Source organism: Melospiza georgiana, chromosome 9 (genome assembly GCF_028018845.1).
Source record: "Melospiza georgiana isolate bMelGeo1 chromosome 9, bMelGeo1.pri, whole genome shotgun sequence".
NCBI lineage: Eukaryota > Metazoa > Chordata > Aves > Passeriformes > Passerellidae > Melospiza > Melospiza georgiana.
The window spans coordinates 18,711,441-18,738,042 of record NC_080438.1 but is presented as its reverse complement, the minus strand read 5'-3'; the positions used below and the strand labels follow the sequence as shown (position 1 = coordinate 18,738,042).

The 26,602-nt window shown below is 39.9% G+C and overlaps 1 protein-coding gene across 9 annotated transcripts in view; it reads left to right on the top strand.

The window, feature by feature from the left end:
* Positions 1–26,602, top strand: part of ADGRL2 (adhesion G protein-coupled receptor L2) — a 156,023-nt gene that overhangs the window by 58,035 nt on the left and 71,386 nt on the right. For all 9 annotated transcript variants that reach the window (XM_058029763.1, XM_058029760.1, XM_058029759.1 and 6 more), the window contains exon 3: positions 26,140–26,353. In XM_058029763.1, coding sequence (XP_057885746.1) covers positions 26,140–26,353 — 214 coding nt within the window. The remainder of the gene's footprint in view (positions 1–26,139; positions 26,354–26,602) is intronic.

Below are 26,602 nucleotides of genomic sequence, written 5' to 3'. Positions count from 1 at the left end.
CCTGGCCTTGCAAATGCAAACAAGGGTGACTTTGCTGTTGACTGCACAGTTTTATTCTTCTTGGTTTGCAGCAAGTTCAGCAGCTGCCCGAGCACACTGTGGCATAAAAGTGAGCGTGCCCAGAGGTGCCCAAGTGTGTAACTGCTCACTATTGACACTGTGCTTCCTTCACCCTCCCTCAACCTTGAAGACAGGCAGTGTAGTATTTTACAAGCTAATTGTGCTTGGTCTTGCTGAACTGTAAAACAATAAAACACAAACACTGATTTTGAAATCTGAGCTAGAGAGCAAGCAGTTTAAATACTGACTGACTTTGAAACTGGAGCCGAAGAACAAACAGTTTTGCCCAGGCACACAACCTGGAGTGCTGCATTAATTCACCCGTTCTGTTGCCGACTGCTCCCTCCCGAGGTGTTGGGGGCTCTTGTCTGTGTCATGCCAGCTGGTGAGGTACACTTGTTGGGCTGAGGATGGCTCTCAGCCAACCTGCATCGCTTCCAAACATGTTGAAGTGACTAAAATTTGGATTTGAAGTATTTAGTTGCTCTGAGCCAGCTCTTCAAGGTTTTCTTTTTCCCATCCCTGGTGACAGCCCCTTTTGTTTTTTTTGTGCTGGAAGAAGCAAAACTTGCAGGCTGCTGCTCTGAGACTTGAGCAAAAGTTTCTGATGAACACCAGATGAAGAAATACCATCTTTTGTAAATGTTTATGTTACAGTTAAGAAATAATTTCTTCCTAAGCACCTGTAGTTTTAGACAGTGGAGTCTACCTAACAGTTTGGGGATTTTTGATTTCTTAGTACTTATTTGTACTTTTGTTTTGGCTCTTGGGCTTTCATTAGCTTGGCAGATGTCTTGCTCTGAAACTGTGTGATGCCTTTCTGGAAATATAATAATACAAATGGGACTGTACAGATTGATTGAGATACTCTATTCAGTTTGGTTTTAGTTTTGGCCTCTTTTCTTCATCATATATATGTACGTAGCTGATCTTTGCATTTTTTTTCTTTTCAGTATCAGTTTTTGTCAGTAAGTAACTGCTAATTCTGGGAGCAGTAATCTTTAGACATTTGCAATATTGGCCTGGGAGATTTGGAGATAGGACATTCAGCCTTGGTCTTGCTTAACATTAGCTATGTGGTCCCAATCTCGTAAGAGCACTGTGATCCCTGTACCTTTGTGGAACTCCTAGGTAGGATGTGAAGTTGCCAGTGGTTTAACCTGGAGCTGTGAGCTGCTAGCCCATAGAGAATGAGTTTTTCTGGGACTTAGTTCTCAGTAGCACTGAGGACTGCTTGCAGACCTCTTCTTCCATCTGAGATCTGGAGGTGAACACTGGTTCCTACATTTATCATCTTTCAGAGGTCAGCCTGCCAGGAATGGGTCTTCTTTGGCTGCTGGTGCCATCTCCCACCTTTTACACAAAAATACTTCCCTGCAGGTGCATTTACACAGGAGCTGGAAATTTGGAAAATGTCTTCTATGCTTGATAGGAGATGAACATTTATCTCTTCTCAGGCCACCCAAAGCTCCAGGTTGAACGGGTCCACATGCCCATCCTGTTTGCTTGGGGAAGGTACAAGAAACCCTGCACGATGCAGTTCTAGAATAGCCCAGTGTTAGATATGTATCCTCCAACCTCGATCAAGTATAAATTGTCTGAAAGCACGAAGGCTTGCTGTCAGTGATCTCAGAGGAGAGCAAGTGCTTCTAACTGGGTCACTCATCTCTGGTCATGCTTCAGATCCAATGCAATAGTCTGTCTCTGTCAGTTCTAGGCCAAGTTACTGCTGCAGTTGTAGCCAGAATTATTTCTTCTCTTCTAAAATGAATGAATCCTCAACTGCTTTTGGGTTACAATTTTGTAATAGGTTTCTGGAATAACCTGGTATTGAGCACTCAAAATGCTGTTACTGTTCTATCTGGAAAATGCTAATTAATCCAGACATACTGTTTTCCATGAAAAGCAAATGCTGAATGGCTTATTAACCTTTTTTTTTTTTTTTATTTTTTTCCTGAGGGAAAAGGAGAAGAAAATGTAGGCATCACCATTATTCCACCCGCCCAAAGAGATGGGCAGGGAAGAGGTGGAATTGCAGTTTATTATTTCTCCCCAGTAAGAGTGCCAGTGTCATACACGGAGTTCATTATCAGGGAAGTAGGAGGAAGGAAAAAAACAAGGAAGGTCATTAGTGTGTGCCTAGCAGGAGTGATGCCAGGAGAGCTGTTTTCATTGCTCTCCCTGTGCCGGGCAGGGTGGGCGGGCAGAGCCCCGGGCGCCTGCAGGTGCTGGGCTTCCCTTGCGGGCACGGCTCGGGTTTTGTTTAATAAGCAATATTCCAGCCCGACCGGTTTGCTTTCTCTGCGAGGAACGGCGGGAGCAGTGACTCGGTCTGGAACAAAAGAATGGGAGGTGCTAAATTAGCTTTAGACATAGTGCTGTCCTCTGCAGGTGTAGAAATAGTTTGGGATTTATTTCTTTGTTCATTTCCATTCATTCCGTTCATTTCAATTCTGTGACAATTTCTGTTAAAAGTTAAAGTTATCTAGGAACAGTTAAAGTGGAAAAATCTTGGTTTTTTTTCCTTTTATTTTCTTCTGATATGTTACTAATTTTTTTAAAGTGCGAGGATGGGACTAACTTGGTTTTAAAATTTTGTGTGACCCGGTCACCAAACCCAAACAATTCAATTTTTCATTCCAGAAAAAGTGCTTTTTAAATATGTCCATTGGTAATGCAAACCAGTTGGATAACCTAATTTACGTGATAATGCCCAAGATCTGAAGAATTGTGTGTTAAGTAGAATTCCAGTCTGTTTTAGTTTTTTTCCACCAGAAAATGTCCAACATAAATAAATAAATAAAATAAACTTGATACTCATTTAATTAAAAAAATAGTACTTATTTACTCTTTTCAATATAAGGAAAGAGGAAAAATGTAGAAGTCTCCATTGAAATAGCATTAAGGTAGATAGATCTACAGATTGAGAAAGGGAAATGCAAATTCAGTTTAAAATCTATGTTTGTCAATGTGTTTTGTTAACAATCACTGAGTTATCCTTTATTTTATAATAAAGTACAGATAAAAGATAAAAGTAAATAAGGATAAATTGGTTATCTAAATATAGGTTCCTTTCTGACAGTTTAAATAATTGGACTTTGATTTAAATGGCAATTTAAGTGATTCTGAACAATTTGATTTACATTCATCATTTCTGTTTCCAGAGATATGGATGGCTCCGCTTGTCTCCTGCTCCTTGCTTATGCAGTTATTCCTTGGATTAGGATTTAAATTATTATTGTTGCATCAACAGACTCTTCTCATGTGCAGCCTGTAAGCAAGCCCTGCGATGCTGCCTGTGCTGTGCAGGGAGAGCTGTGGGGCAGGGAAAGCAGAGACCTCTCTGAGCTGCACTCAGGGTTTCCACCTACAAGAACCTGTGGAGCAGCAGAGCTTCTGTCCCTCCTGGGAGTCTGAGGGATCTCTCAGGCGATCCAGTCTCACCACTTGCTCAGGAATTTCTGAGTAATACTTGTCACCAGAAGGGATCTCTTTTATCTCGGTTGCTGCCTGTGTAGCTCCTTGAAGGAGTTCTGTTTTCCTGTCAAGTGCCCTTAGGAATTTTCTAACCACCTGTGGAAGTGACCTAAATATCTGCTTTTACCATTCAATTAACATCACAACTAGCCTTGGAACATTGCTCATTGTTTGGCAGTTATCTTGAATTCACCTTTTAACACCAAAAGCTAGGAAAGACCAGTGAATGTACTCTATCCGTAGACTCAGTAGACTGCAGATTTACAGTAAGGAAAAAAAAACACAGCTTGTGTCTACCATAACTTAGATAAAAGAAACCCCTTGGAGTTTATCTGTCTCAGACTAATGGCATTTTTGTGCAGCCCCATGTCTGGGCATCAACTGCACGCTGATGCTCAGTCCTAATGTTTTCCTTAGTAAAGCAAGCCCTGTATTTAAGGATTTGAACTCAGACTGGGGGATGCTATTCATATTTACATTCCCTTCCCCTCTCCAGATTTCTGTGAGTGTAACTTAATTAGTAAGTTGATCTTAACCTTTTCCTGCTGCTGCTTAATTTTTAGAAATGCTAACAACCTTTGGGAATGGTTAGGTGGAGCTATTCCTGTCTAGACAGTAAATACATCTTAATGACTGTCCTGGTCTTTAAACAATCTTTAACTCGTTGTGAAGTACAGGCTCCCTTATGCTTGGTAGCTCAGGGGACACCTTCAGCATCCTTACCATTTTTCACACAGAAAAATCCCAACCGTATAAACAAATATGTGTATTTATTAGCAACAAAATCTTACTCAGACCTTTAAATGTGAATCCTGCATGTCATATTTTACTAATGCTCAGCTGAAGCCTGACAGGCTAATAAACAAAGCCTCTGAATTTGCAATGGGTTGGTGGGGACTGACCCCAGCTTTGGTTTTCAGGGATACTGAGAGAGTGTATTATGCTTTCTCCACCTGCTGACCAAAACATGGGAATTAATTTAGCATAATCTGCACAGTCTGCAGAGTTCTTACTGACCTCTGTGTTTCAAAAGTCGCTGCTCTTTATGGAAGTTTGAAAGCAGACATCAAAGTAGTAATGCTGGCGGACACTGAATTTCACACAAATTCTGAGGGAGTTGTCAAAATGTGAAAGCAAACATCACAGAAGAAAAGCAACCAAATGCTAGTTTTAGTTACTTTAATCTATTCTGGATTTGTTTAACACGTTTGTGATGTTGCTTACTGCTGGCTGTGTACTCTTTTGGGCATGAAGATGGCCTTGATTCTTGTCTCAGGCAGTGTTTCTTCTCACTTCATCAGAAACTGGTCCTGATTGACAACAGACATTTGTGTTTTTAAACTGACTGTTAGAAATAGTCACAATGCCACAAAGAAAAATAGAAGACATATGTCCCTAGGAGTGTGTAGTGAACGTAATCTATTCAGAGGAGTAGTTCCCAGTGGGCTAGCAGCAGGGAAACTTAAACACATGCATGGAAGGATTCAAGAGTCAATCTTCATTTGTTTATCCCAAAAATGTGTGTTTTAACAAAAAAAAAAAAGAAAATCATCTATAGAAATCTTTTGTAATCTGTTGCGGATTTTACTCAAACCCTTACAAATAAACGTCTGTAACTCACTTTGTTGAGCTCATAATGGTCGTGTCTGCGACTGTCTGCTGAGGCTCAAGATTAAGGTGCCTAGATTTATGTGCAAAACTTAGTTTTTAATGTAGATTAAATATGAACAAAGTGCATGCTGTACTTATTCATGTTCTATTACAGCCCACACAAAGAAAACAGGAAAGTTAAGACTCAAGGTCTATTCTATAATTCAGGGTTTTTACTGAAATTTGAAGACAATTTAAGCCACCTACTTATTTCAAAGGTAGTATCGATAGACCACCTGCTGTTGACATGAACTAAGAAAGATGGAAGGATGTAAATGACTTTTAGTGATTTTCCTGCCTGTGAATACAAATGAGGCTAACAACCTCCCATCCTGCACTCTGGCAGTCAGCTACTGGAGTGTTTTCAGGGTGCTTTATTGGAAAGTGAGTGTTGTCACCATGAATTATCATTAGACTTTGTTGTTGATGACTGCTTGTTAGCACTGGATAATTCAAGTGTAATCCGGTTAGAATATTTTAGGTATGTCACTAATTATGTATTTTGTAACTTGCATTTGACAAGGGAGACTACTTCCAGCTGAAATTTGGGAAGACTTCTCTTACCTGCACGTTGACAGATTTGTGGTGGAGAGTGAGATTCAAGCTGAATTAGTTGGAGAGAGAAGCCAGTAGAAGGCTGCCTATCCCAATCCTATTGTCATAAATCTAATCTTCCAAGCTCAGTCAGCGTTTTCAGTGAGTCTGGGGAAGATGTGTAAACTTGTCTAACAGTCATCTTTGCTTTTTTGTTGAGAACACCAGGAGACTCAACTTTTAAGTCAAAGATTCCAGAAATGTCTGTGTGCTTTTCTTCAATGCGGATGCAGAGGCCTTTGTGATGAAGACATTTCTTCCAGTGGCGAAACAAAGAGCTAGGAAGCAAATGATTCAGGGCAGGAAGAGCTCAGTCACTTTTTGGGTTGATGAGATAAAAATCTGAACAATCGGGCTGTCCCTTTGGAATAGCTTAGCTGGCTGCTGGGGGAGGTTTTTGGACTGATTTCCATTCATTGTTTTCAGTGACCCTTCTTGAAGAGCCTGAAAGGCGTTTTTAAAGTCAGTAGCTCTTTTCTCTTCACTTGTAAGTTTTGAAAGCGCACTGCAGTGATTCATCTGTGGTTGCAGACTGCCACTGGCTGTCTCCTCCCATGACATCAACCATCCCTTTGAATATTTGCTACCTATTCCTTGTTTATGCGTGGCTTCAAAAGCAACAGTTGTCACAAAGAAACAGGCTATCCTAAATGACAGCTTTCACTGCCTTCAAGATCACAGGTCAAACTGGAAAATGAAGGTTCAGGGATGATTTGATAGCACTAGGTACTATCCTAATATCTTTGTGAACTGATTTTACAGTTTAATTCAGCACCATAAAACCCCAGCCAGAGAAATGTCTGCTTGCCCTTATATCAGCTATCATAGCAATAATTTGCTTATGAGATGCTTTTCTTTCTGGAAGACTAATGTGCTTTAGTTCCTATCAAAAATAAATCAATTTCCTGTGAAAACTGGCATAAATCAGATTGTTTCTTCATGTTTTTGCAGTGTTTGTTGGAGTTGCTGTTAGCTGTAGCTCAGTATTGTCTCCTGATGAATTGTAGCAGTGGATGAACAAAACAATATTAATCTGTTTTTGTTAATCCTGTTTTGTAATTAAATACATCTTTCATATAAATCCTGTTAAGATTTGAATGAAAGGGGATTTATGGAAACATGACTTGCTTTTTGTAAGATAGTTTTAGGATTATGAAATGAACACTGGGAAAAAGAAAAGTTTGACTTGCTCACAGAGTAAAAGATTTTCTCTTTGTTATTTTTGCTTTGCTGGTGCTATGAAAAAAAATATAATAAGAGCATTCAAGCTGGGTTGCCTGTGGTTTAACTCTAATTCCATAGGCTACACACTCTTTCTCCCCAAAATCCCCACAGCAAGTGACCTTGTCAAACAAAAGTGTGGAATAATGGGAGGCAGCCCAGGGACTGTGGCTCATTTACAAGCAGCTGTTTGCTACTGTCAGAACAAAGGCAAATCAAAGTTGCATTAACGGGGTATGACAGGCACAGTGAGCAACTCCCCAACAATGTTCATCCTCTCGTGTTGTTCTGGTTATAATATTGGTTTGCCTGAAGGAGAAAATAGTCATAAGGTCAAGTCAGACATCTATGTTTGCAAAGCCTTTCAAAATTGCACACATTATTCAGCTTATCAACTACTGATGGTTTTTAACAAAATTAACATAACAGCAAATAAATGCATATTTATGTGCATGCTTGGCTTTTTGTGTGAGTATTAGAGCCACGTAGAGAATTAACAATTGTATCTTCACAGCAAGTTTGTAGCCTTGGCCTTCTCTTGTCTGATTCAGCCAATCCAAGAACCAAGGCAATTGCAGATAATGTGGCTTTTGAACATCTGCATGACATCCTAGCAAGTTTAGAGGATCAGTCTTCTGAATAGATTTTGTAGTTTACTGCTTGACTAGAACTCTTCTCTGTACCTTGCAAAATACCACTAGATTGTCTTTCCTCAGGGTAAAGAGATTCCATAAATGATGTACAACCTTCATTGAATTTCTATTAAGTGTGCTCTGGATCCTGAGAAACATTGTGAGCAAGGTCTGTTTGACTCAATTGAAGCCTGGCAATGTGTGGCTACTGGAAACTGGACACTGAAAAAGAGCACAGGAAATTTCTTACGGAATAGTGAAATATTTTAGGGAAAAGGCCCAGAGTCTAACATATGAGTGAGCAGTACTCCCTAGCCACAGCTGAATGGAATAAGCAGTAGGTAAGGTTTTAGCCATGTGAATTAGCCTGTTGCATAACTTGAGCCTGTACTGCTCAACTCAGTCTGTCATCTAAAATTAGGATGAATCAGTTAGACTGGCTAAGAACATGTCTGAGAAAGGCTTGGGGAAGGAAGAAAGGAAATTCAAACTGAAAGGACAGGAGAATTGCTGGACCTAAACTTTATAACAAGGCACACAATAGGCAGCACATTTCTCAGTGTTTATTGTACCTCACGTAGGGTGATAAAGGCTGAAGGCAAAGTGACTTTTAACAGTCCCCAAAGTGCAGTATTCCCTGAGAAATACAGTTTAAAGTGCCTTACTGCCATTATGAAATTTATAAATAAAAATAAGGAAAGCAGTAAGACTCACACATTTATTGGGCAAATGGATATGACTACTATGTCATTAATTGCTGATCAAAAAGATCTATTTATTCCATAAAACAGCGAGAAACTGTCTTTTATATTTAGCAAGTACTTTGCTACTGGTATAAATTCCTGAATTGCTTGATTGTTTTTTCATAGGGAGAGAGAGACTAGGAGGAGGAACAAGAGAAAAAATGCTTTTAAAGTAAAATATAGTGCAGATTTAAGGCAACTGTAGAGTACATTTTGGTAAGGGCGTTTGACATCTGCTATATTTCACAATTCAGATACGATAAACTCGTTTAGAATTTAACAATTTGAAATGTAGTTACTTTATTTTCAGCCTAATTTGCAGTTTAGTTAGGCATGTTGAGGAGGTGCAGATGTGAATAATGTGGATAAAGGCCAACTAAGATGCAGCCAGTGTATCTCCTAACCCTTAGAGACACTGTGCTTGAATTCTAAACATTAAGGGTAAAACTTTCAAAAGTGCAGTGGCTTGCATGCATACAAAGTTGTACTGACAACATCTTTTAAAGTGCTAACATGAATGCGAATTTAATTTAATTTATTCTCACAAACTTGCAGTTCTAGCTGTATGTGTTATAGTATCATGTACAGGTGCCAGCCAAGATTACGGCTCCATTGAGCTCTACTCATCCAAAAAGTTCTATATTTATCAGCATGGAGAGCTTGTCGAGTTTCCTCTTTCACTGCCGTTATCAACTGTTTTGAAATATTCAAAACCTTGAGTGATACTGAAAACTTACCCAGTGTCCAAAGCACATTGTGTATTTTGAAGTGAGAAATAGAACTGTAGTTGTAAAGTGTGCTTGCATTTAGTTTAACACTCAAAATAGAAGAACACTATTGGCATAGGAAATTTGATAATACTGATTTATTTCTTGGAAAGGTTCCGATTTCTTATACTGCTCTAGATGTCATACAGTGTGCAGCAGTTTTATATCATCATCTTATAGTCAGTATATTTAACAATAATTTAAGAAATGGAGATTAAATTTTGTTGTTAATCAATCTGTTAAACTCACATGACAATATCCTAAATTCCTTTCAGTTAATGGTCCTACTCTTTCTGGGAAAGGAGGACATTTTGTGCATTGCTTTGCTTGAATAGTGCTAAGAGACTAGCAGATGGTCACTTTCCAACTGGTTTCCCTTGGAAAAAAGAAATTAAAATATTATAGCGCCGGGGAGAGATGTTGTAATGTGTCCCTTTCAAATTAACAGGTCGTTTTTCCCTACTATTTTATGATTGTAAAATAGCTCAATGTCACATAAAAGGTTAAAAGCTGGAGTAAATGGCATCATGGGAAATTTGAAATAAATAGGGTCTCATATGGTTTATGGCTCTATACTTGAACACACAAGGAATATATTTCTTTCCTTGAAAAGGCATTCTGTAAGAGCTTACCATGTTAATATGAATTGTGGGCACAGCAGATTCTATTTCAAGTACTTATAATTCACAAGTTAATTTTTTGTATGTTTGTTTACCAAGTCACACCTTTCTAATCTAAGGCTACTTGTTCAAACTGTTGGCAGACCTAAGAAAAATGTGGTATTTTCAGAAAAAGAAAAGAAGCCAAGATTCCAGTTCATTGAATTATTCTGCAGGTGTCTTAGTGGTTACTTTTCATAAAGCACAAACCTTCAGAACTGATCAAGTTTTAGACTCCAAACTGTCAGGTATTTCATATTAGTGCCAAATTTGTTTTTTCTTGGTAACACTGCCTCCACTCTGATATTCTTCGGTGTCCTAGTTCCAGCAGCCCTCCTGAGCAAGGCTTGCACAAATTTATCTCCTTTGTCTGCTCCGCTGGCTGGTTTATTGCTATACAGGTGAAGGAAGATGATGGGAAAGCCTCATAAAGCTTCTCACTAGCTACTGAGGTGAGATACCCCTTGTTTTGTCTTCTGATATGCCATCTCCTGTGGCTGTTACAGCCTTGGTGTCCAAGGGCTAACAGGAAGTGCCTAAAACAGAACTTTAAAAATTGAAGGGTTTCTGATTTATAAGTCTGTAGGATTGTCATAAGAAATGCTTTGTCTTTCAAAATCATTGGCCATAGTTGCCTTTAAAATTATCAGTCCTCTGCAGCTAGGATGTTTTTATATTGAATCTGATACTAAGACAATTTTTGTTTTCAACTGGAGATTGTGAACTTTATCTAATCCTGTCAGGTACCTGGAAGGAGAAGGACCAGGACCAGGGAAAGAAAGAAAAGGGTCAGTGGAACAGTGCCCTGCACACAGAGCTTTTTCCTCGAGTTAATGTTTTGTGACTTTCACAAAGGGGATGCTATGGTGAGCTGTTTTGGAGTTTCAGTCTGGTCTTACTCTCCCAGAAAGAGGCCTATAAATAAGTCGCCTATAAATAAGCATCATGACTAGTTTGTTTCAGAGTGCCTTTAATTTTTTATTCCTGTTTTGGTTCCAGTCATTTTGCTAATATGGTTGGCATTCTGTGAGGAAATGCAGGATGCATTGCCTGTATTTCTTAATAGAGGAATGTCTGGTAATGGCAAAAAGAGGATGTTTAGGTAGGTGATGAAGCCTGGAGATAGAATTTCTCTAAAAGTAGCTTAGGCCTATTAGAACTAATAACCATTTTTCATAACTACAGCAGGGGACAATTGTGGATGTTTCAGCTATACAGGCATGTATTAAGATTGCATTTGAGTTCAGAATTGTTCAGAAACTGCTTATCTCCAGCTTAGTGGTACCACGCCCAACCTCCGCAAGCGGGCAGTGCCCAGCAGGCAGTGCTCAGCCCTGCAGCACAGCTCTTGGGTGGTTTGAAGGCTGGCAGCGAGCTGAAGTCTGCACAAGCACAGGAGCAGCACCCCACTGCTGCCTGCTGCAGGCTGGCACAGCCAGAGGTGGGATGCCCTCGCTTCCCACAGCTACAGGACAAGCTGCCTGTGCTCCAGTTCAGAAGGAGAGCCAATCATGCTCTGCGAAAACTCCCCACATAATAGCAAAGCTTACTGAAGTCCAGAATTTAGTGTTATAGAGGATAAGAGGTTTGAAAGCTTTTGTTCAAAATTGCAGGAGTCTAAGCAAAAAGGTGAAGACAAAAGATAGTGGATAGAATACTGCTCAAAGGACATAAAAATTCTAAAGAATTGACAAATCAAATTGGCCACCTGGAAGATTGTTCAGAGGAGAAATATCAACTTATTATGGCTTCCTACCAACAGAAGAAACAGAGGTATTTTTTTCACAGTGGATTATGATGGAGCAGGTCCTGGGTAATATTGAACTCCTTTTCCAGCATGATGTGTCACTGGGAAAACCAGTGACACCATTCTTTGAATCTTGAAGTATGTGAAACTCTTGGATGATAAAAACAGATTGTCACAGAGATATTTAGCCCTAAAGGTTCAAGATCACTGAAATTTAGCAAGAGACATAAAAATAAACTGGTTCCTGTCATTGTGCTCAGGAATCCAGACTAATTTTTCAAATAAGAGTGAAATTGTAGTAAGAGTGTGCCATAGTAAATTATCTGTAAATCAGCTACAGGCCTGTTTTTCTTCTGATGGATGTACATGTGTATTTTGCAAATGAATGTATTTATACTCAAATGGCTCAATCATTTACTTCTGTGTTATCTTTTCTGATGGAAACTTTTATTATCTTTTTGTTTTTTTCTGGTAAGGCAATCAAGTTTTAGAGGCATATACAGTCATACAGAGAGTAATGTGCATTACTGTAATTGGTTGTAACTAATCCATAATTGTACCTTTTTAACTGGGATGAAAACTAGAGGGGTTTCAATTCTTAAATTGTGTAGGAATAATTCTTCCTATATGTGATTGAAGTTTTATAGCTGTAAGAAGCATTTGGATTAAAGACTATTTTGAGTATAAAAGAGGCAGGAATCCACTTCAGCCTGAATTATCTCATGATACTTTGCAACTATGAATTGTTTTGGAACAAAGTTCAGAGTTGAATTCAAGCTCTCTTAGCTACCAAACACCAGCATTATATTTCCTTGGAAGAAGAATATGGAAGGGATTTGGATTGGTTTGGAGGAGAGTTTAGTTTGCTTCCATTGAGCGTGCTGTGGAACAAACATTTGTTGCTTTTTATGCACTGCATGTCTACAGATCTGTTGAACAAAGGATTTTACCCATGTGCTTAGTTAATGTTTGAATAGTTGAATATTACAGCAGCAAAATTGTGTCACACCATATGTTTTGATGAGATGTTTGGTTTATCTACCAACTTAACAAAAAAAAGCTGCCAGTTGCTAGAGTCAATAAGACTAAATAGCCATCTCTGAGTAGTAGCTGAGCAGACAGACGAAAATGCTGTTAGCACACCCCTTTCAGTAAAAATGGTTTAATATAAATTAGTAAATTACCTTTACCCAAATATGGTGTCAAGATGAAGTTTTGGAATTATGCAGTGAGCATCTTCAGTCCCATTGAAATTTGGATCCTGAGCTGAATCTTTTACATTCTTTATACTGAAAGAAATAGAGATCATTAGAATGGTGTACAGCAAAGGATGAAAATCACAAGGGTGTATCAGTCTTACTACTTTTAGCATGTTTTGTTAACATTAAATTTATAAAAATATATTAAAGGAAATGGTTTTAGTGGTTGTTGCTTGGAACAGATTAGGAATGAAAAGAAAATTTATCCATTAGTAAAACAGCAAGGAACCAGTCTACTAGTTGCAGAAGATTCAAAGAATCTACAGGAAATTTTTCTGGTAGTCTTTTTTTCTCTGTATTTCTTAAAAGGAGTTTATATGGTTTTTTTTTCATTCTCACAATTCTTCCCTGTGTCTCTAGATTTTCTTTTCCTTAAAGTCAGCTGGGAACCTAATGTACTTGCCTGTTGTTCCTCCTATTTCCTTACTTTGAAGATACTTCCTCTAAAATCTGCTTCAGGATTTCTTGAAGGATGAGATAGAGACACTAATATAGTTACCCTCCTTTTTTGGCCTTCCTGATGTTGAAGCACTGAGAATTGCTTATGCTCAAAGTTTGGTGCTTATCCAGTGGCCATGTGTGATTACACCAGAAACAGAAGGAAAAAACAAGTTTGGATATGTTTATAGAAGGTAATTATCATCGCAGAGGAAGAAGACAATGATGCATTGAGCTATCTGAATGACTTGGCATGGAGTCAGTTTTTAATCTATTTTGTTGTGCTTTTAAAAGCGTATTTGTCTTGTACTTCCCTTTCCCTCTTCATCTCTTTCATAAGCATCTTGCACGTCCATGAGTGAAACAAATGGCTGATTCCTGCTTCCAGAAGTGCTTAAGGGAGTAGGAGCACAAGGGAGCTGGAAATACCTGGGACTGGTGACAGGCTGTGTGATAACCAGGCTGCAGATGTTAGCACCAGTAAATTAGGAATGCTTTCCTAGTAAACACAGCTGCGGTGGCGTTGCAGAGCAGTGTCTGGCTGGCTGGGAGTGGCTGTCCCGTGTCTCAGTGAGGAGCTGATGGGGCTGTGCTGGAGCTCAGTGGTCCATGCCCATCGCTGTCTGCAGGCGGGGACGGATGGCGCCGAGACGAGCCCCAGCTCTGCCTGAGAGGAATGGAAAAGCCACTTTCTCAGTCTCTGACCAGAATGCATGATAAGGCTTGATGTCAAAAAGGGCAAGATTGGGCTCACAGCAATTATGGCAGAGGCATACTGGTTTCCTTGACAACCAGATTGAGGATTCTTTGTGATTTATTATTTACCACTTCAAACTCTCATTCTCTGATTTAATTAGGGAGAAGGATTTCCATAAGTCCCCTCCCTTCCAAATTTGAATACCCCCACATTATTGCTACGACCAGCTACACCTCTCCCACCTTGATGTGGCTCTAAACCAGCTACAAATTTGGCTCCATGTTTAGCATTTGGAATATTGGTCAGGTTACTCAGACAGCAGATAACTGAAACTCAGTGGATGTCATGGTGGGTGGTGACTTGTTAATCTGCACTTACTAGCTGGAATACTAGACCTCTTAACCTTCTCCCCCACCCAGTTTGTCAAGGGACTGCAACAAGTGATACTTTTCAATTGTCCTTAGAGCTATGGGAAAGATAAAATATCTGCTAGTATCAGTATCCCTTGCTCAGGCGATTCACATTATTTTCTCCTTGAAGGCTTTATTAGCAATACATCAGCCAGTGCTGTGTAAACAAAGAGTATTTTGATACTTGGGAGCTTTTTCTACTACCAGTTGGATAGCTATTTGAAAAGGAAAATATCTCCTAAATTGTGGATAAAGTTGGGGAGTACAACTAGTCTATTCTAACTTGAGATGTATTTCTAATATGTATTTCCCATGTTTATAAAGCATTGACTGAAGAGTGATCTTCAATGCCCGTTCTAAATTTAGTAATTCAGAATAGAAGTCTGAACACAATAATATAAATAATAGAGATTTTTATTCAAATGTCACTGGCAAATTTGTATCATTATACATCAAGATTGAAATTGGGTCTTCCAAAGGGCATTTTTTCTCAAAGTGCTTTCCTGGGTTGCATATTTTTTATTTCGTATTCAGCATGAGGAGTCTGCTGCATTTAATAAAATAAAATGAAGGTCACAGAAGATCACTGGTTTTCCCATAATGTGTCCCAGTAGATGACTGGAAAAAAGGTAGTGTTTGAAATGCATTGAGGATCCTCTGTGCAGACTGTGTAGAAAACTTGTGTCATTTTTTAATTATAGGGAGGACTTCTTGGTTTAATAGTGTTTATTTCACTGCATAAAGTCTTTCAGCCGTACCACTCCAGTTTTAATTTCAAAAGTGTATACACGTTTTAGCATCTCCACCTCAGGGAGTTCCTGAAGTGAGTCAATAGGTGTTGCTCTTCCCGTGGTGGGCTGAACATGAAGCTCACTGACTCAATAAAAAGACTTAGAGTGACCTAAACACTCTTTGTGTCAAGTTCTGGCTCACTCATGCACCAGTGCCCCATTAGGCTGTTGAGGGAGGCTGGCTGCTGAGGGAAGATGCTTCTTTAAAATTGAGTAGTCTAAAGAAGCTCATTAATGCATTTTTCATTAGAACAAGAATATTGAGTATCCAGGTTAAATTCTAAAGAATCTGTCCTGCACTCACTGAGGTTAATGACAAAGCTCCCAATGATATTAGTGATGCAGGATGAGAACTTAATTGAGGTAATTAAGATTCTGCTTACCTAAAATTCCCTATTATTTTCAAGTAGATAAAATATTACAAAATTGCTACTATGAAGAGTTGTATAATGTTGGAGCTCAACACATCCTTCAGAGATGACAGCAATTCAGTGGGAGATAATACTATTTCTGTATTTTGCATTTGATTTATGAAGTACCCTCTCAGTCTTCTAGAGGCTTGTGTATGTGAAAACCGTTGTGCAAAGTAGGGTTCCTTTTGATTTTGGAGCTCAAACATTGCCTTTATTGTATATTTAAAGTGGGCCACACATTGCTGAATCCCAGCAAAGATTTGGAGGTCAAATTCAGCAGTGGCAGAAATAGAAAAGGCACTGCAGTAGTACTATGGCATTGTTTAAGTTGCCGAGAATAGTTTAATTAAATGCAGCTCACTTTGCAGTACTGCAGACTTACTAAAGTCACTGTTTGGACCAAAAGAAATGCTATTTGCTTACTGAGTAGAATAGATAGGATATCCAGCTGTAGTGCCTTCCAGGGAGTCTAAAGCCCTGTTATAAATGATTGTGTCAGGATGCCTAATTTAAATAGTTACCCTAACACCTGCTCATTCCTGCCGCCTTTGGACACCCCTAACCTTCTCCTTCCCTCCTTGGCATCCCCAGCAGATTAACAATTCCCTCCTCAATTACGCTGCCATAATGGCCACTTTGATCATGCTCTGAGCTCGATATGGAAATTACCTTGATTAAGAACACTCAGCGCTGCAGAAGGAGCGGCAGGGCTGAGAGGTGGGCAGTGCAGAGCAGAGTGCCCTGGGTGTGCAGAGCTCTGGGCACTGAGTGCTGCCCTGGCCCTGCAGCGGGCTCTGGATCCATCCCTGCCCTCTCCCTGCCAGGATCCATCCCTGCCCTCTCCCTGCCAGGATCCATCCCTGCCAGGATCCATCCCTCCCCTCTCCCTGCCAGGATCCATCCCTCCCCTCTCCCTGCCAGGATCCATCCCTGCCAGGATCCATCCCTGCCCTCTCCCTGCCAGGATCCATCCCTGCCAGGATCCATCCCTGCCCTCTCCCTGCCAGGATCCATCCCTGCCAGGATCCATCCCTCCCCTCTCCCTGCCAGGACTGCCTGTTTGTACACCTCAGTAATGGATCAGGAGAGCACCGTGCTCTCGGTAACAAAGCCTTGGTTTAGGTGGTGTGGAAAAAAAGTGGAGCTGTCAGATCTTCTCTACTTCACAGCTGTCTCCTGAGATACTCGCTTTAAATATGTGGGGAAAGAGTTTTTAAAAAGATAACTCTGACCTGGGATAGTGAAGCACCGTGCAGATTAATTACTGAGAAAATTACCTTTCACATCTGTAGTAATGGTGCAGCACTTCTATCTTGCTGGTTTTGAGTTTATATTTGAGCACCTAAGAGTTATTTCTTTCCTGGGTGTGGTGCAGAGCTTTCCTAGCCCTTGCCTTCATTATGGGTTGCATTAAGATCAATGCAGAGCTTTAGAAACACAGTCTTTCAGCTATGAGATGTGTGTTTCTAAATTGAAGTAATCAGCAAATGCAAAGTTTTCCTTTTTGTGTTGTGCTACAGTGCCTATTCATGCCTCTTGTTACTTTCTAATATAAATAGTATTAAATATGGAACTCTTACACACGATAATGGAAAATTGCTCAGTTACTATCTTAGTACTCAGAGATTTCAGGGATCCTGATTTTTCATTCATTTCATATGAACCTTCATTAGCTGGTTCTCTGAAAGCTGAGAGTATTCTTGCCATACACATTGTGAAAGTTGGTGAGGAAGACACAAATTCCAGGACTGAAATCCAGAATTCAAACTCAGAAGCCCTGAACTTGAGTCCTGGTGGAATTTAATTATCCTGTCCCTTTATTTCCCTTGTCTTTCATGTTTGCAATGAGGCATATGGATGTGCAGCTCCTTTACAGGTGATTAACAGCAGTTTGACAGGTGGAAAAGGTGTCTGTTCCATTTATTTACTCTGGAAATGGTACCTGTGTTGCTATTCTTACTCCCTGCTGCCCAGGGAGCAGGTCAGAACTGCATATATTCCATAGGAGTTTTAATTACCTACTTGTTTACAAAAAATGAAATAGTTTTCCTTTCTTTATGCAATTTATTATTCAGAGCATTCTCTTAAGTATGTATGTAGAATTATTTAATGATTCACAGAATGTGCCAGAACCTTAAGTACATTGTAAAAACTGTGTGGTACATCCCTCTCCTCTCCATAATGGTGTTTTAAAGATCCACAAATATTTCACAGAAGGTAAGGTCAGGAAGAAAGCCTTTCACTCTGACAGGTATTTTCCAAGATTGCATGCTGCTCTTGTATCCACTTATGGGAACATTTAAAGTGATGGCACATTTACCTTAAAGTACATTCATCACATGGCTCTTCTTGTTTTCAAAAGGTATGACTGTATATTTTGATTTCATTTGCAGGATCCTTGCCTTTATGTTTCCAAGGGTTCTACTTTCTACCCCTGTGTTCTCTGAAATGTTTCTGAAGCTATACTTACAAGAAGGGGGTTGCTGTGCTATTTGCATGCTCATAAGCACTCTTTAAGCAGCTTGTTTTCATTAAAATTACCACATAACTTTTCCACTATAAATTATACTGTCACAATTGACTCCACCCCATCATTTTACTGAAACAAAGGAGAGTATATGAACTCTTATATTGTTTCTTGATTCCATTTCTAATGTATATGTAATTCTGTTTGTAAACAAGATATCCCATTTTTAAGTTTGCAGTTGTGATCTCAAATATTGCCATGTGGTAGTAATTGTATAATAATTAAATCTATTATTTTTGTAGCACTAGGGCTGTATTTGGCATTTTAAACTCTGGCTACTGTAGAATTAAATCTTACTTAAAATGAGCCTGAATTGTCAGGTATCTTAGTGAGATTAAATGTTTGACTTTCTTACATAGGTTAGGGTATAGCCTGCTGAGAAGGTGATGTACACAGGACACTAAGGGTTATTATTAGCCCCCAGCATGTCACCTGCTGGGGTGATTTGGCTTTCACCAATGGACATATTTCCAAGGAAATGATACATCTCTGCATGGCTTCTATCAGCCTCTGAGGTGACAAGGCTTTGGGTTTCTTAAGGATGGGAAGAAAATAGTTCTTTTGTCAGCTGGCCACTCTGAATACTGCTGATGGAAATTCCCCTTTCTTCCTCTTCCTCTGCCCCTCCCTAACACATGGTTTCCAATCAAAAAATGATTGCGATAACTGGAAATATAAATTGTTGTCAAGATACACTTTTATAGAAAATAAAAGCATATTTATTTTTATTCTTCTACCATTATCCTGTGCAGAGGAAATAATTCAACGGGAAATCCTGTTGAAACAACATTTCTGACACATCAGCCTTTGTGTGTCTTACCTCCCTTTTTAAGAGGTTGTTTCTGATTCAGAAGCTTCTCCTTCCTGACAGGTGGTGTGCTCAGAGAGTTCACAGTAGGTAAACTGGAGATAACCTTCAGCAGGGCGGGTTTACAAAGACCATGGGACTTACTTGCCTAGAGAAATTTTGAAGATGCAGTGTATTTAATGGCAAGAAAGAAAAGGGTAGAGTGTTTGTTGTGAGCTGGCAGAGGATCAAATGTGTATGATGTGAAGGAAAAAAGGAAGGAGATTCTTACAGCCTGAGAACAGACATCTGGCTGGCAAAAGAAAAGAAATATCATTGGCAGATGAATACTGTTTTAAACTGGGATAATTTTAGATCAAGAGGGCAAAGTTTTGCTCTCATGCATACAGCTTCACTGAAAGGGATGGGAAAGGTGCGTGCCTATGAGAATACAATGTGGTGCTAAGTGAGAACTGAAGAACATGTATTTTTACATTAGATATTTAGACTTTCATGTTTAGATCACATGGTTTCCATCTGCCATATGTAGGCACTGCTAAAATGCTGCCAGGAACCAGGCTCTGGTTTGGTGACTTTCATTAAAGGAATTAGTGGTTTCTCTCCAGTTTCAGTGTGGCTGGATTCAAAGTGTAGAAGCCCATTTTCACAGTTTAGCATTAATTAGCACTCTAATGGCAGCCTCAGCAGGCAGGTGAGGGATTAAATGGGCATGAAGACCAAACTATCTCTTTTCCAGCAGTGGCAATTCCTTCAGAGTTGGGTCGAGACATATTGGGCTGATGTGGGGATGTGTGCATGGCTGCAGTCTGCCTGTTCTGGTTCCAGGTGACTGAAGGACTGTGCTCTGCAGGTCTGTCAGTGTAGCACTCATCCCTGCCCTCTGTTCTCTGCTGCTATTAAAGTGCACACACTCTCCTCACACACACCCAAACCCTAACAAAAACACCATCAAAAAAAGCCCTTTAATTCTGCTGGCTCAGAGAGACACATTCTTGCCCTTCTGAATGAGGGGTGAGAGCTGTTTAGGAGAATTTAAATGAGATCCCTGCCAGCACTACACAGGAAGGATTGACGCTGTTAGATTAAAAGGCTGAGATGCTGCTGCTCACTTTAGGTTTTGCTGAATCATTTAACAAGGTGCAGAAAGTAGGTAAGCCCTGACTTTTTTTTTTTGCTGAACAGAGCCTCACAGGGTTGTATTTGAGAATTGCATGGAGACTGAAAACATAGAAGGAAAATTGTAATAAGTTTCAGTGAACCTGGAAGGCAGGACCAATCCTTGTGTGAGTCAGAGGGTGTAACTCTGGCTTCTCTCCTGAATCTCATTAAGCAGACATACGTACTTTATGTTTATGTATACTGAATATTAAGTATATAATTACAGAAAATTACATGCCTTTTTAATTTTGCTGCTCACACTGAATCGTGAAAAACATTCAAACTTGTCAAAGATTTTTAAAATTTTAATTTTTTAAAAGGCTAAATCATGTTCAAATAAAATGTAAAAAAATACTATAAAAAGCCTTCACTAGTTACTTAATATTTCTAAAAGCTTTTATAGATAGGAATTGATATATCCATTTTGTAAGAGACAAGCTTCCAGACTTTAGTTATGCAATTGAAATATGAAATGTCTGAGAAGCAAAATGCTAGAGACCAGTGGTAAGTAACACCCCTCATAGCTCATTTATTCAGTGAAGAAGTTGCCTGGCTTCAGTGTAACTTAAATGGTCAGGTCTGCTCCTTAGGACTCTGTGCCTCTTTGTTAAAGTTCAAATAATGAGATACTTTCATGAACTGTGTTTTGAGATAATCCCATTTTTATGAATGAGTTTAGAAAAATGAGGGAGGTGTCTCTTAGTAGAAAATACTTTTCCTTTACTAAAAAATCCCTTTTCTCCCGATGTCTGTTCCATTCAGCATCTTAATTGACAAGAAGGAGTATATACATAAAATGGTAGAGAATCCAGCTGTAGGAAGGTATTTTTGAAATGATCACTTCCTGCCCAATTTGACCCCGACTGAACAGTGGGGTTTTGTGTGCTGGGCTGCAGCACAGGCTGGCTGTGCCCGGCTGCTGGGTTTCCCTGAAAGAGGAGCTGAGAGCTGTGAACTCCAGACCCCTGTGCACTGTCAGACGCTGTTACTGTGCCAATGTAATCTTTTAATAGACATGCTTGCCAGAGTGACTTTTTCCTTCAAAGATAGAATGAGAAAGCACAGTTGTCATTTAAATTGCCTCTGTCTTTTGTAGTAGTTGGTAGCGTTCTGTTGACCACGGTTGGATAATTTAAAAGCTGTTTAACAAAATAACATGCTTGTCTGTGTGAAATATATACAGTGCTGAGAGACTGGGAGAAAAGTCTCCCTTGACAGAGTTCATGGGATTCTTTAGAAAATTGCAGGATGCTGAGACTTGTCTGAGGAATTACAAAAGCTTTGAGGCACCCATGTTGAGCATTTGCATGATTTTCAGATGGCAAAGTGTGTTCAGCTGTCTTCGCGCACCCTCCCGTGTGCGCGTGTGTGCACTTCAGTGGAGAGGGAGAGGATTCTCGGCACAGTTTTCATTGGGCTTTACATTTGTTAAACATATATTATTGAAATGCTGCCCAGGACACATCACTTCATCTCGTGTAGAACTTAAATCATCATGTTGCATGATATGGTAAAATAAAAGAGATTGTGAAAGAGACAACTGTAAACATTCTGTTTGAAAAGATGTGCTCTTTTCAAAAGACCTTTCTGTTACAGCCAAATAACACAAGAAGCAATATTTCCTTGCTCACAGAGATATATATAGCTATTTCTGCAGAGATTTGTTTTGGATTCTCAGTTCTCCCAGTATCTTCATTCTTTGAAATAATTTTATACTTCCATGTTGACTTTCTCTGTGCTTTAAGTTTTAATCAAAGGTTCCTTGCTTCTGATGTCGAGTACTGATGTTAGCCTGTTTACATTCCACTGTTTTCCCTGTGTATTCAATGAACATTCAAATGTGGTGGTGCCTTTTTGCTTTTATCTACCAAACTTAGCACACTCTCTTATTATTGACAGCTCAAAAACATAGTATGCTAGTGGGCAGGATGCTGTGAATTATTAACTTTTCTTTGTGCTTTGACAAATTTAGGTTATCTTTGCAAGGAGAAATCATTTTTCTGAAGGAACCAAGACAGTGGAATGGTAAATAAGGCTTTGCAAACTTAAATTAAACTTTTTTAGCCAGATTTGAATTTATCACATTTCCAAAACATTATTCTGAATTACGGTTCTTGTACAGGACTTGTACTTTTCATTCCATAGACTAAAATACCAGAGGAGAAATTCTGATTGTGATTTTTCCTTTCAGTTTGTCTTTCTTATATGGATTGATCAATAAAGAATTAAAGAATGCAGATTGCCACTAAACATCCCCTCTATCTTTTTATCTTAGAAAAGCGATCTCACAAAAGCAGTTTATTTGCTCCTTTCAATAAAGAGCCTGCACTCAACCAAGTTGTGAGCAGATAAAATGTGCAGGAAACATATGTTTGCCAGGAAGCTTTTCTATAATCAAAACGGTTAGCAGGACAGAAATAATGTTTTTGGTTTTTTTTTTTTCTCATTAGGTGTTAATCTTCTTCCATTAAAAAGAAAAAATAAATTAAAAATTGGCGTACAACACTGATTAATATACTGAAGCATGAGTGAATCAGAGACAGCATATGCTGCATTGGGTAATGGACGCTTATTTGAGTTAATGTTTAGGTTGTGCTGGAAGTCCCAGCCCAGGCACCAAAAGCCTTTGCGATGGGAAGCATTTTGGGCGGCAGACAGCAGGAGTGGTGTCATCCAGGGCACAGTTTGCCTCGAAGCAATTAGCAGGGAGAGGAGGAATGTTGATTTCGGCTGTCGGAGGACAGCCAAACAAAGTAGGTTTGCTCGAGGTTCGGTAAGGCAAGCAGCAGGTTTAATACAGCTCGGCTAAGAAAATACAGCGTTGGGAATACTCCTGCGGAATTGCATTGGAGATCCAAAGTTGCTGGTGACTACAGTAATTATTGACAGAGCCACATTCTTAGGTCTAAAAAACTCCGGAATGATGCTGAAGCATTCAGATGCCGGTTGTTCACACTTCCATCCCGTGGCAGTGCATCTGTTTATCGGGAATTATCTCCTGAATGTAAATGAATTTCAGTCCTAAGTCATTGCACCTGTTGCCAAGAGGTATTTATTCCAATCACTTGCCTAAAGCACAGGGAGTTATTGCTTGACGTTTTATAGCTCCAAAAAAAAAGCTGTCGTTTCAAAATCATTTGTTCAGAGAGGAGAAAATGGAGCAAAACAGTTCATTTTACCCTAAGCACTGCTATTTGGCAGTATTCACATTTGCACGGCACAAAGCTGCAATATTGATTTTTCGCTTACAGGGCCTCCCACAAGTTCTTTCTTCGATTGTCAGGATTGCAAGATGGATTGAATTACACTTTGCTTGTTGATATACTTATTTTTTCTTTGGTGATAGGAAAAAATTACAAATGAACCTTCAGCATAAAGATCATAGCAGCTCCGCTAGTGGACTTTGAATTTATTTATTTTATTTAGTTAAAATTCTTTCTGCACCACAGAGATTTCTTAGAGCAGCATTTCCACCTAACACATACTGCATTGTTTTGCTTTATTTCTTGCTGCTTTTGCAATGTAACACCTACATTGCAATCTCAGGTGTGTCCTCCGTTGCCTGCAAAGTGATCTAACCTTGCTCTAATATTTTTAATGTTTGTCCTGATACAGAACTTCTTGCAGATGCCTGCAGGGGGAAAAACTGCAGGATAAAACACATTCATAGTCATTATAGCAGTTGCCATAGATGATGAAGTAAGATTTGCAGGCTGCTGATTTCTCTGTAGCACAACTGCAGAAGCCTTGTGTTTGAATTCAGAGTATTTCCTAGCAGAAGTGGAGCTTGTGCTGCAGGATCCACAGCAGGGGTCAGTGCTGGTCCCAGGGAGCTGTGTGTGGCTTTGTCAGCCCTGGCCCCATGACTGTCCTGAGCTGCTGCTGCACATGAAGCCACTGACACCTCAGCACCTGTACCCCATGCCCCTTCCCTCCTGCCCTGCTACAAACACCTCTTTGGACACAGCTGTAGGTACTGTTCCCCTTCTTGCTGATGGAAATTCAGAAAGTTTGAGAGGGGTGGACTCCCCCAGCCAGGCCGTGGTGGTGCTGCAGGCCATGGAATCCCGGCTGAGTGCAGGAGATAGAGGCACCACTGCTGCCAGCAAGAGGGATGAGCTTCCTGGGGATGGCATTGGATTTGACAGCAGTAGTAGGATGTAGGAATGGCAGTGGCTAGCAGCATTATATTTGGTCCCACCATGGCTGTTGTGATGGCAATTAATGAAAGGAGTTGCTTTATTCAGGTGGGGTGGGGACTCTGCATGTACCCCTCCCTGAGCTGCGAGTGACTTCTGTCCTCATTGTATTAATTTGCTGCACGGGAGGAACATGCAGGGCATTAATGTGATGGATTTGTGTGTTAGCTCTGTCCAGCTCTCAGCCCATGACACCTCAGCAAGCCTGAAATCATGGGGTTTGTTACTGCTCATGGTATGTGCAGCCACACTGAGGGCCAGGAGTGAATCTGAGGTGGGACTTGATGCTTTCCACAGCACTGACTCCTTCCCTTATTAACAAATACTGAAGCATACTGGCCCAGTAACAGTGCTGGTTTCCTGTAGGATATGGTTCCACAAAATATAAAGAGCCACTGGCCACTGGGCTCTGGCCAACTCTTCTCCTTGGGGCTGGGCAAGTTCATGCCAGGGAGCCACATCCTTGTACTTGCATGATCATTACAAAACACTTTTGCTGTCTTAACAGATTATCATCTGTATATAGCAGGAGTTTTAATACACAGAATTCAATAGAGAAAATGATAGCCTCTGGTTCATGGGAAAATTTACTATCAAGGGGTTATCTCAAGTTGTTCTTGATTTTTTTTAGGTACTTGCTTCCTTGCTTCTTCCAGTGCATCATACTTTTTAAGAAAAGTTTATTTTCTTCGCTTTCAAAATACCGCAGAGCTCCAACTTTCCATACTTAGCAGCTATTTCTCTTTGTTGTCACAACTGGTCTCCAAGAGCCTGCACAGAAATATTAATGGCCTTGTGTTACTGTATTATGAAGGCATTTTTAAAAAATAGGAAGTTCTCCTGAAAATTCAGGATTTACTATTTTAAAGAAATAGATTTCCAACACTGCCATATTGCCCGGCTTGTTTTCCAAAAGTCACACAATTTTGTAAGAAACAAATATTTTTTAATAATAATCCATCAGTAACTGTGTACAAGAAACTGTAGTATGCAGATAGTTTTATTCTGATGTAATATATTCTTTTGTATTAAAAAATGTTTCTAAAAGACTAAGCATCTGGATGAATAGCTGAACCTTGTTCTGCTTCTAAAGTATTTTATTCTGCTTCATTGGAGAAGTTACTTATTTTTAGGAATTCTATTAAGCAGAAATAAAACACGTTAAAAATTAAAATTTAATGTCTTATTTTTGTGAGAGATGAGGAGATTTAATGCAGTACACATCTGTGATTTTTGGTAGTGCTAATTTCTGTATTTGTTTCAAAGTCCTATCTGTATGTAGTTAAGTTTATGTAAAAGACACAGTAAGGAGCACTGCAGTTCAACTAGGTGAAGTGTCAGCATGTATATTTGGATCATGTCCATGCTGAGGTCACAAAATAGCTAAGCAAAAGTAACCAGCTCTTCCTGAAGAAAGGGAGACACAAAGTAAAAAAGACTAATGAAGTTGGAGCTACAGCTTTTTTGTGGTTGTATTGTTTTCTTTTTTAAAATCACTTCTGCAAATCCTGCCTGCTCTGCCGCTTCCTGCTTCCAGACACAGCCTGTCTGACTGTGCCCAAGGACTGGAGACAGAAGCAGAGAGAAAAGAGGTGGAAACTGGAACGTGCAGTGTAGCCATGCAGACAGGCACCACTGTTCTGCCTGCCCAGGATTAGAAGCAGTGAAAGGAAATTTCCTCTTTTCCCAGATTAAGGACACAGCAGCCACGGTGTAGGGATGTGACAGTTCCATGAAAGACGCCTCACTTAACATGGTACCAGGTCAGACTGTTGAAGTTGCACTCCCTTCAGCACACAAGAGTTGGTGCTTAGGTGGCAGAAAAAGAATGGTCCAATTCAGTGTGTCCTTTAGGCTCAGCCCCGTTTTGTCCTTGTGTTTTTGCCAAGGTTTCAGCCGAGCAGCGCTCCCGTTTGGTCTGGTGAGGAGGGAGCTCTCCTGCGAGGGCTACTCCATCGACCTGCGGTGTCCCGGCAGCGATGTCATCATGATCGAGAGCGCCAACTACGGACGGACAGACGACAAGATCTGTGATGCTGACCCCTTCCAGATGGAGAACACAGAATGCTTCCTTCCAGACGCCTACAAAATCATGACACAAAGGTAAAAATATACATCTCGGGGTATGTATGCTAACATGGTCTGTAGACTAATGAGGAAAAATATCTGTGTTAATACAGAGAGAGGAATATGCTGTAAGAAATGTTGAGTTGTGATTGCCACTTTGCTATTGCTAGTATTGTATCTGTCTAATAATATTTAAAGGAAATAGAAACTACCGGTTGCAATTAGAGGTTTGGGGGTGCTTAAATTCTGTAAACAAACGTTAAAAAGCAGAAAGATAACTTCAAG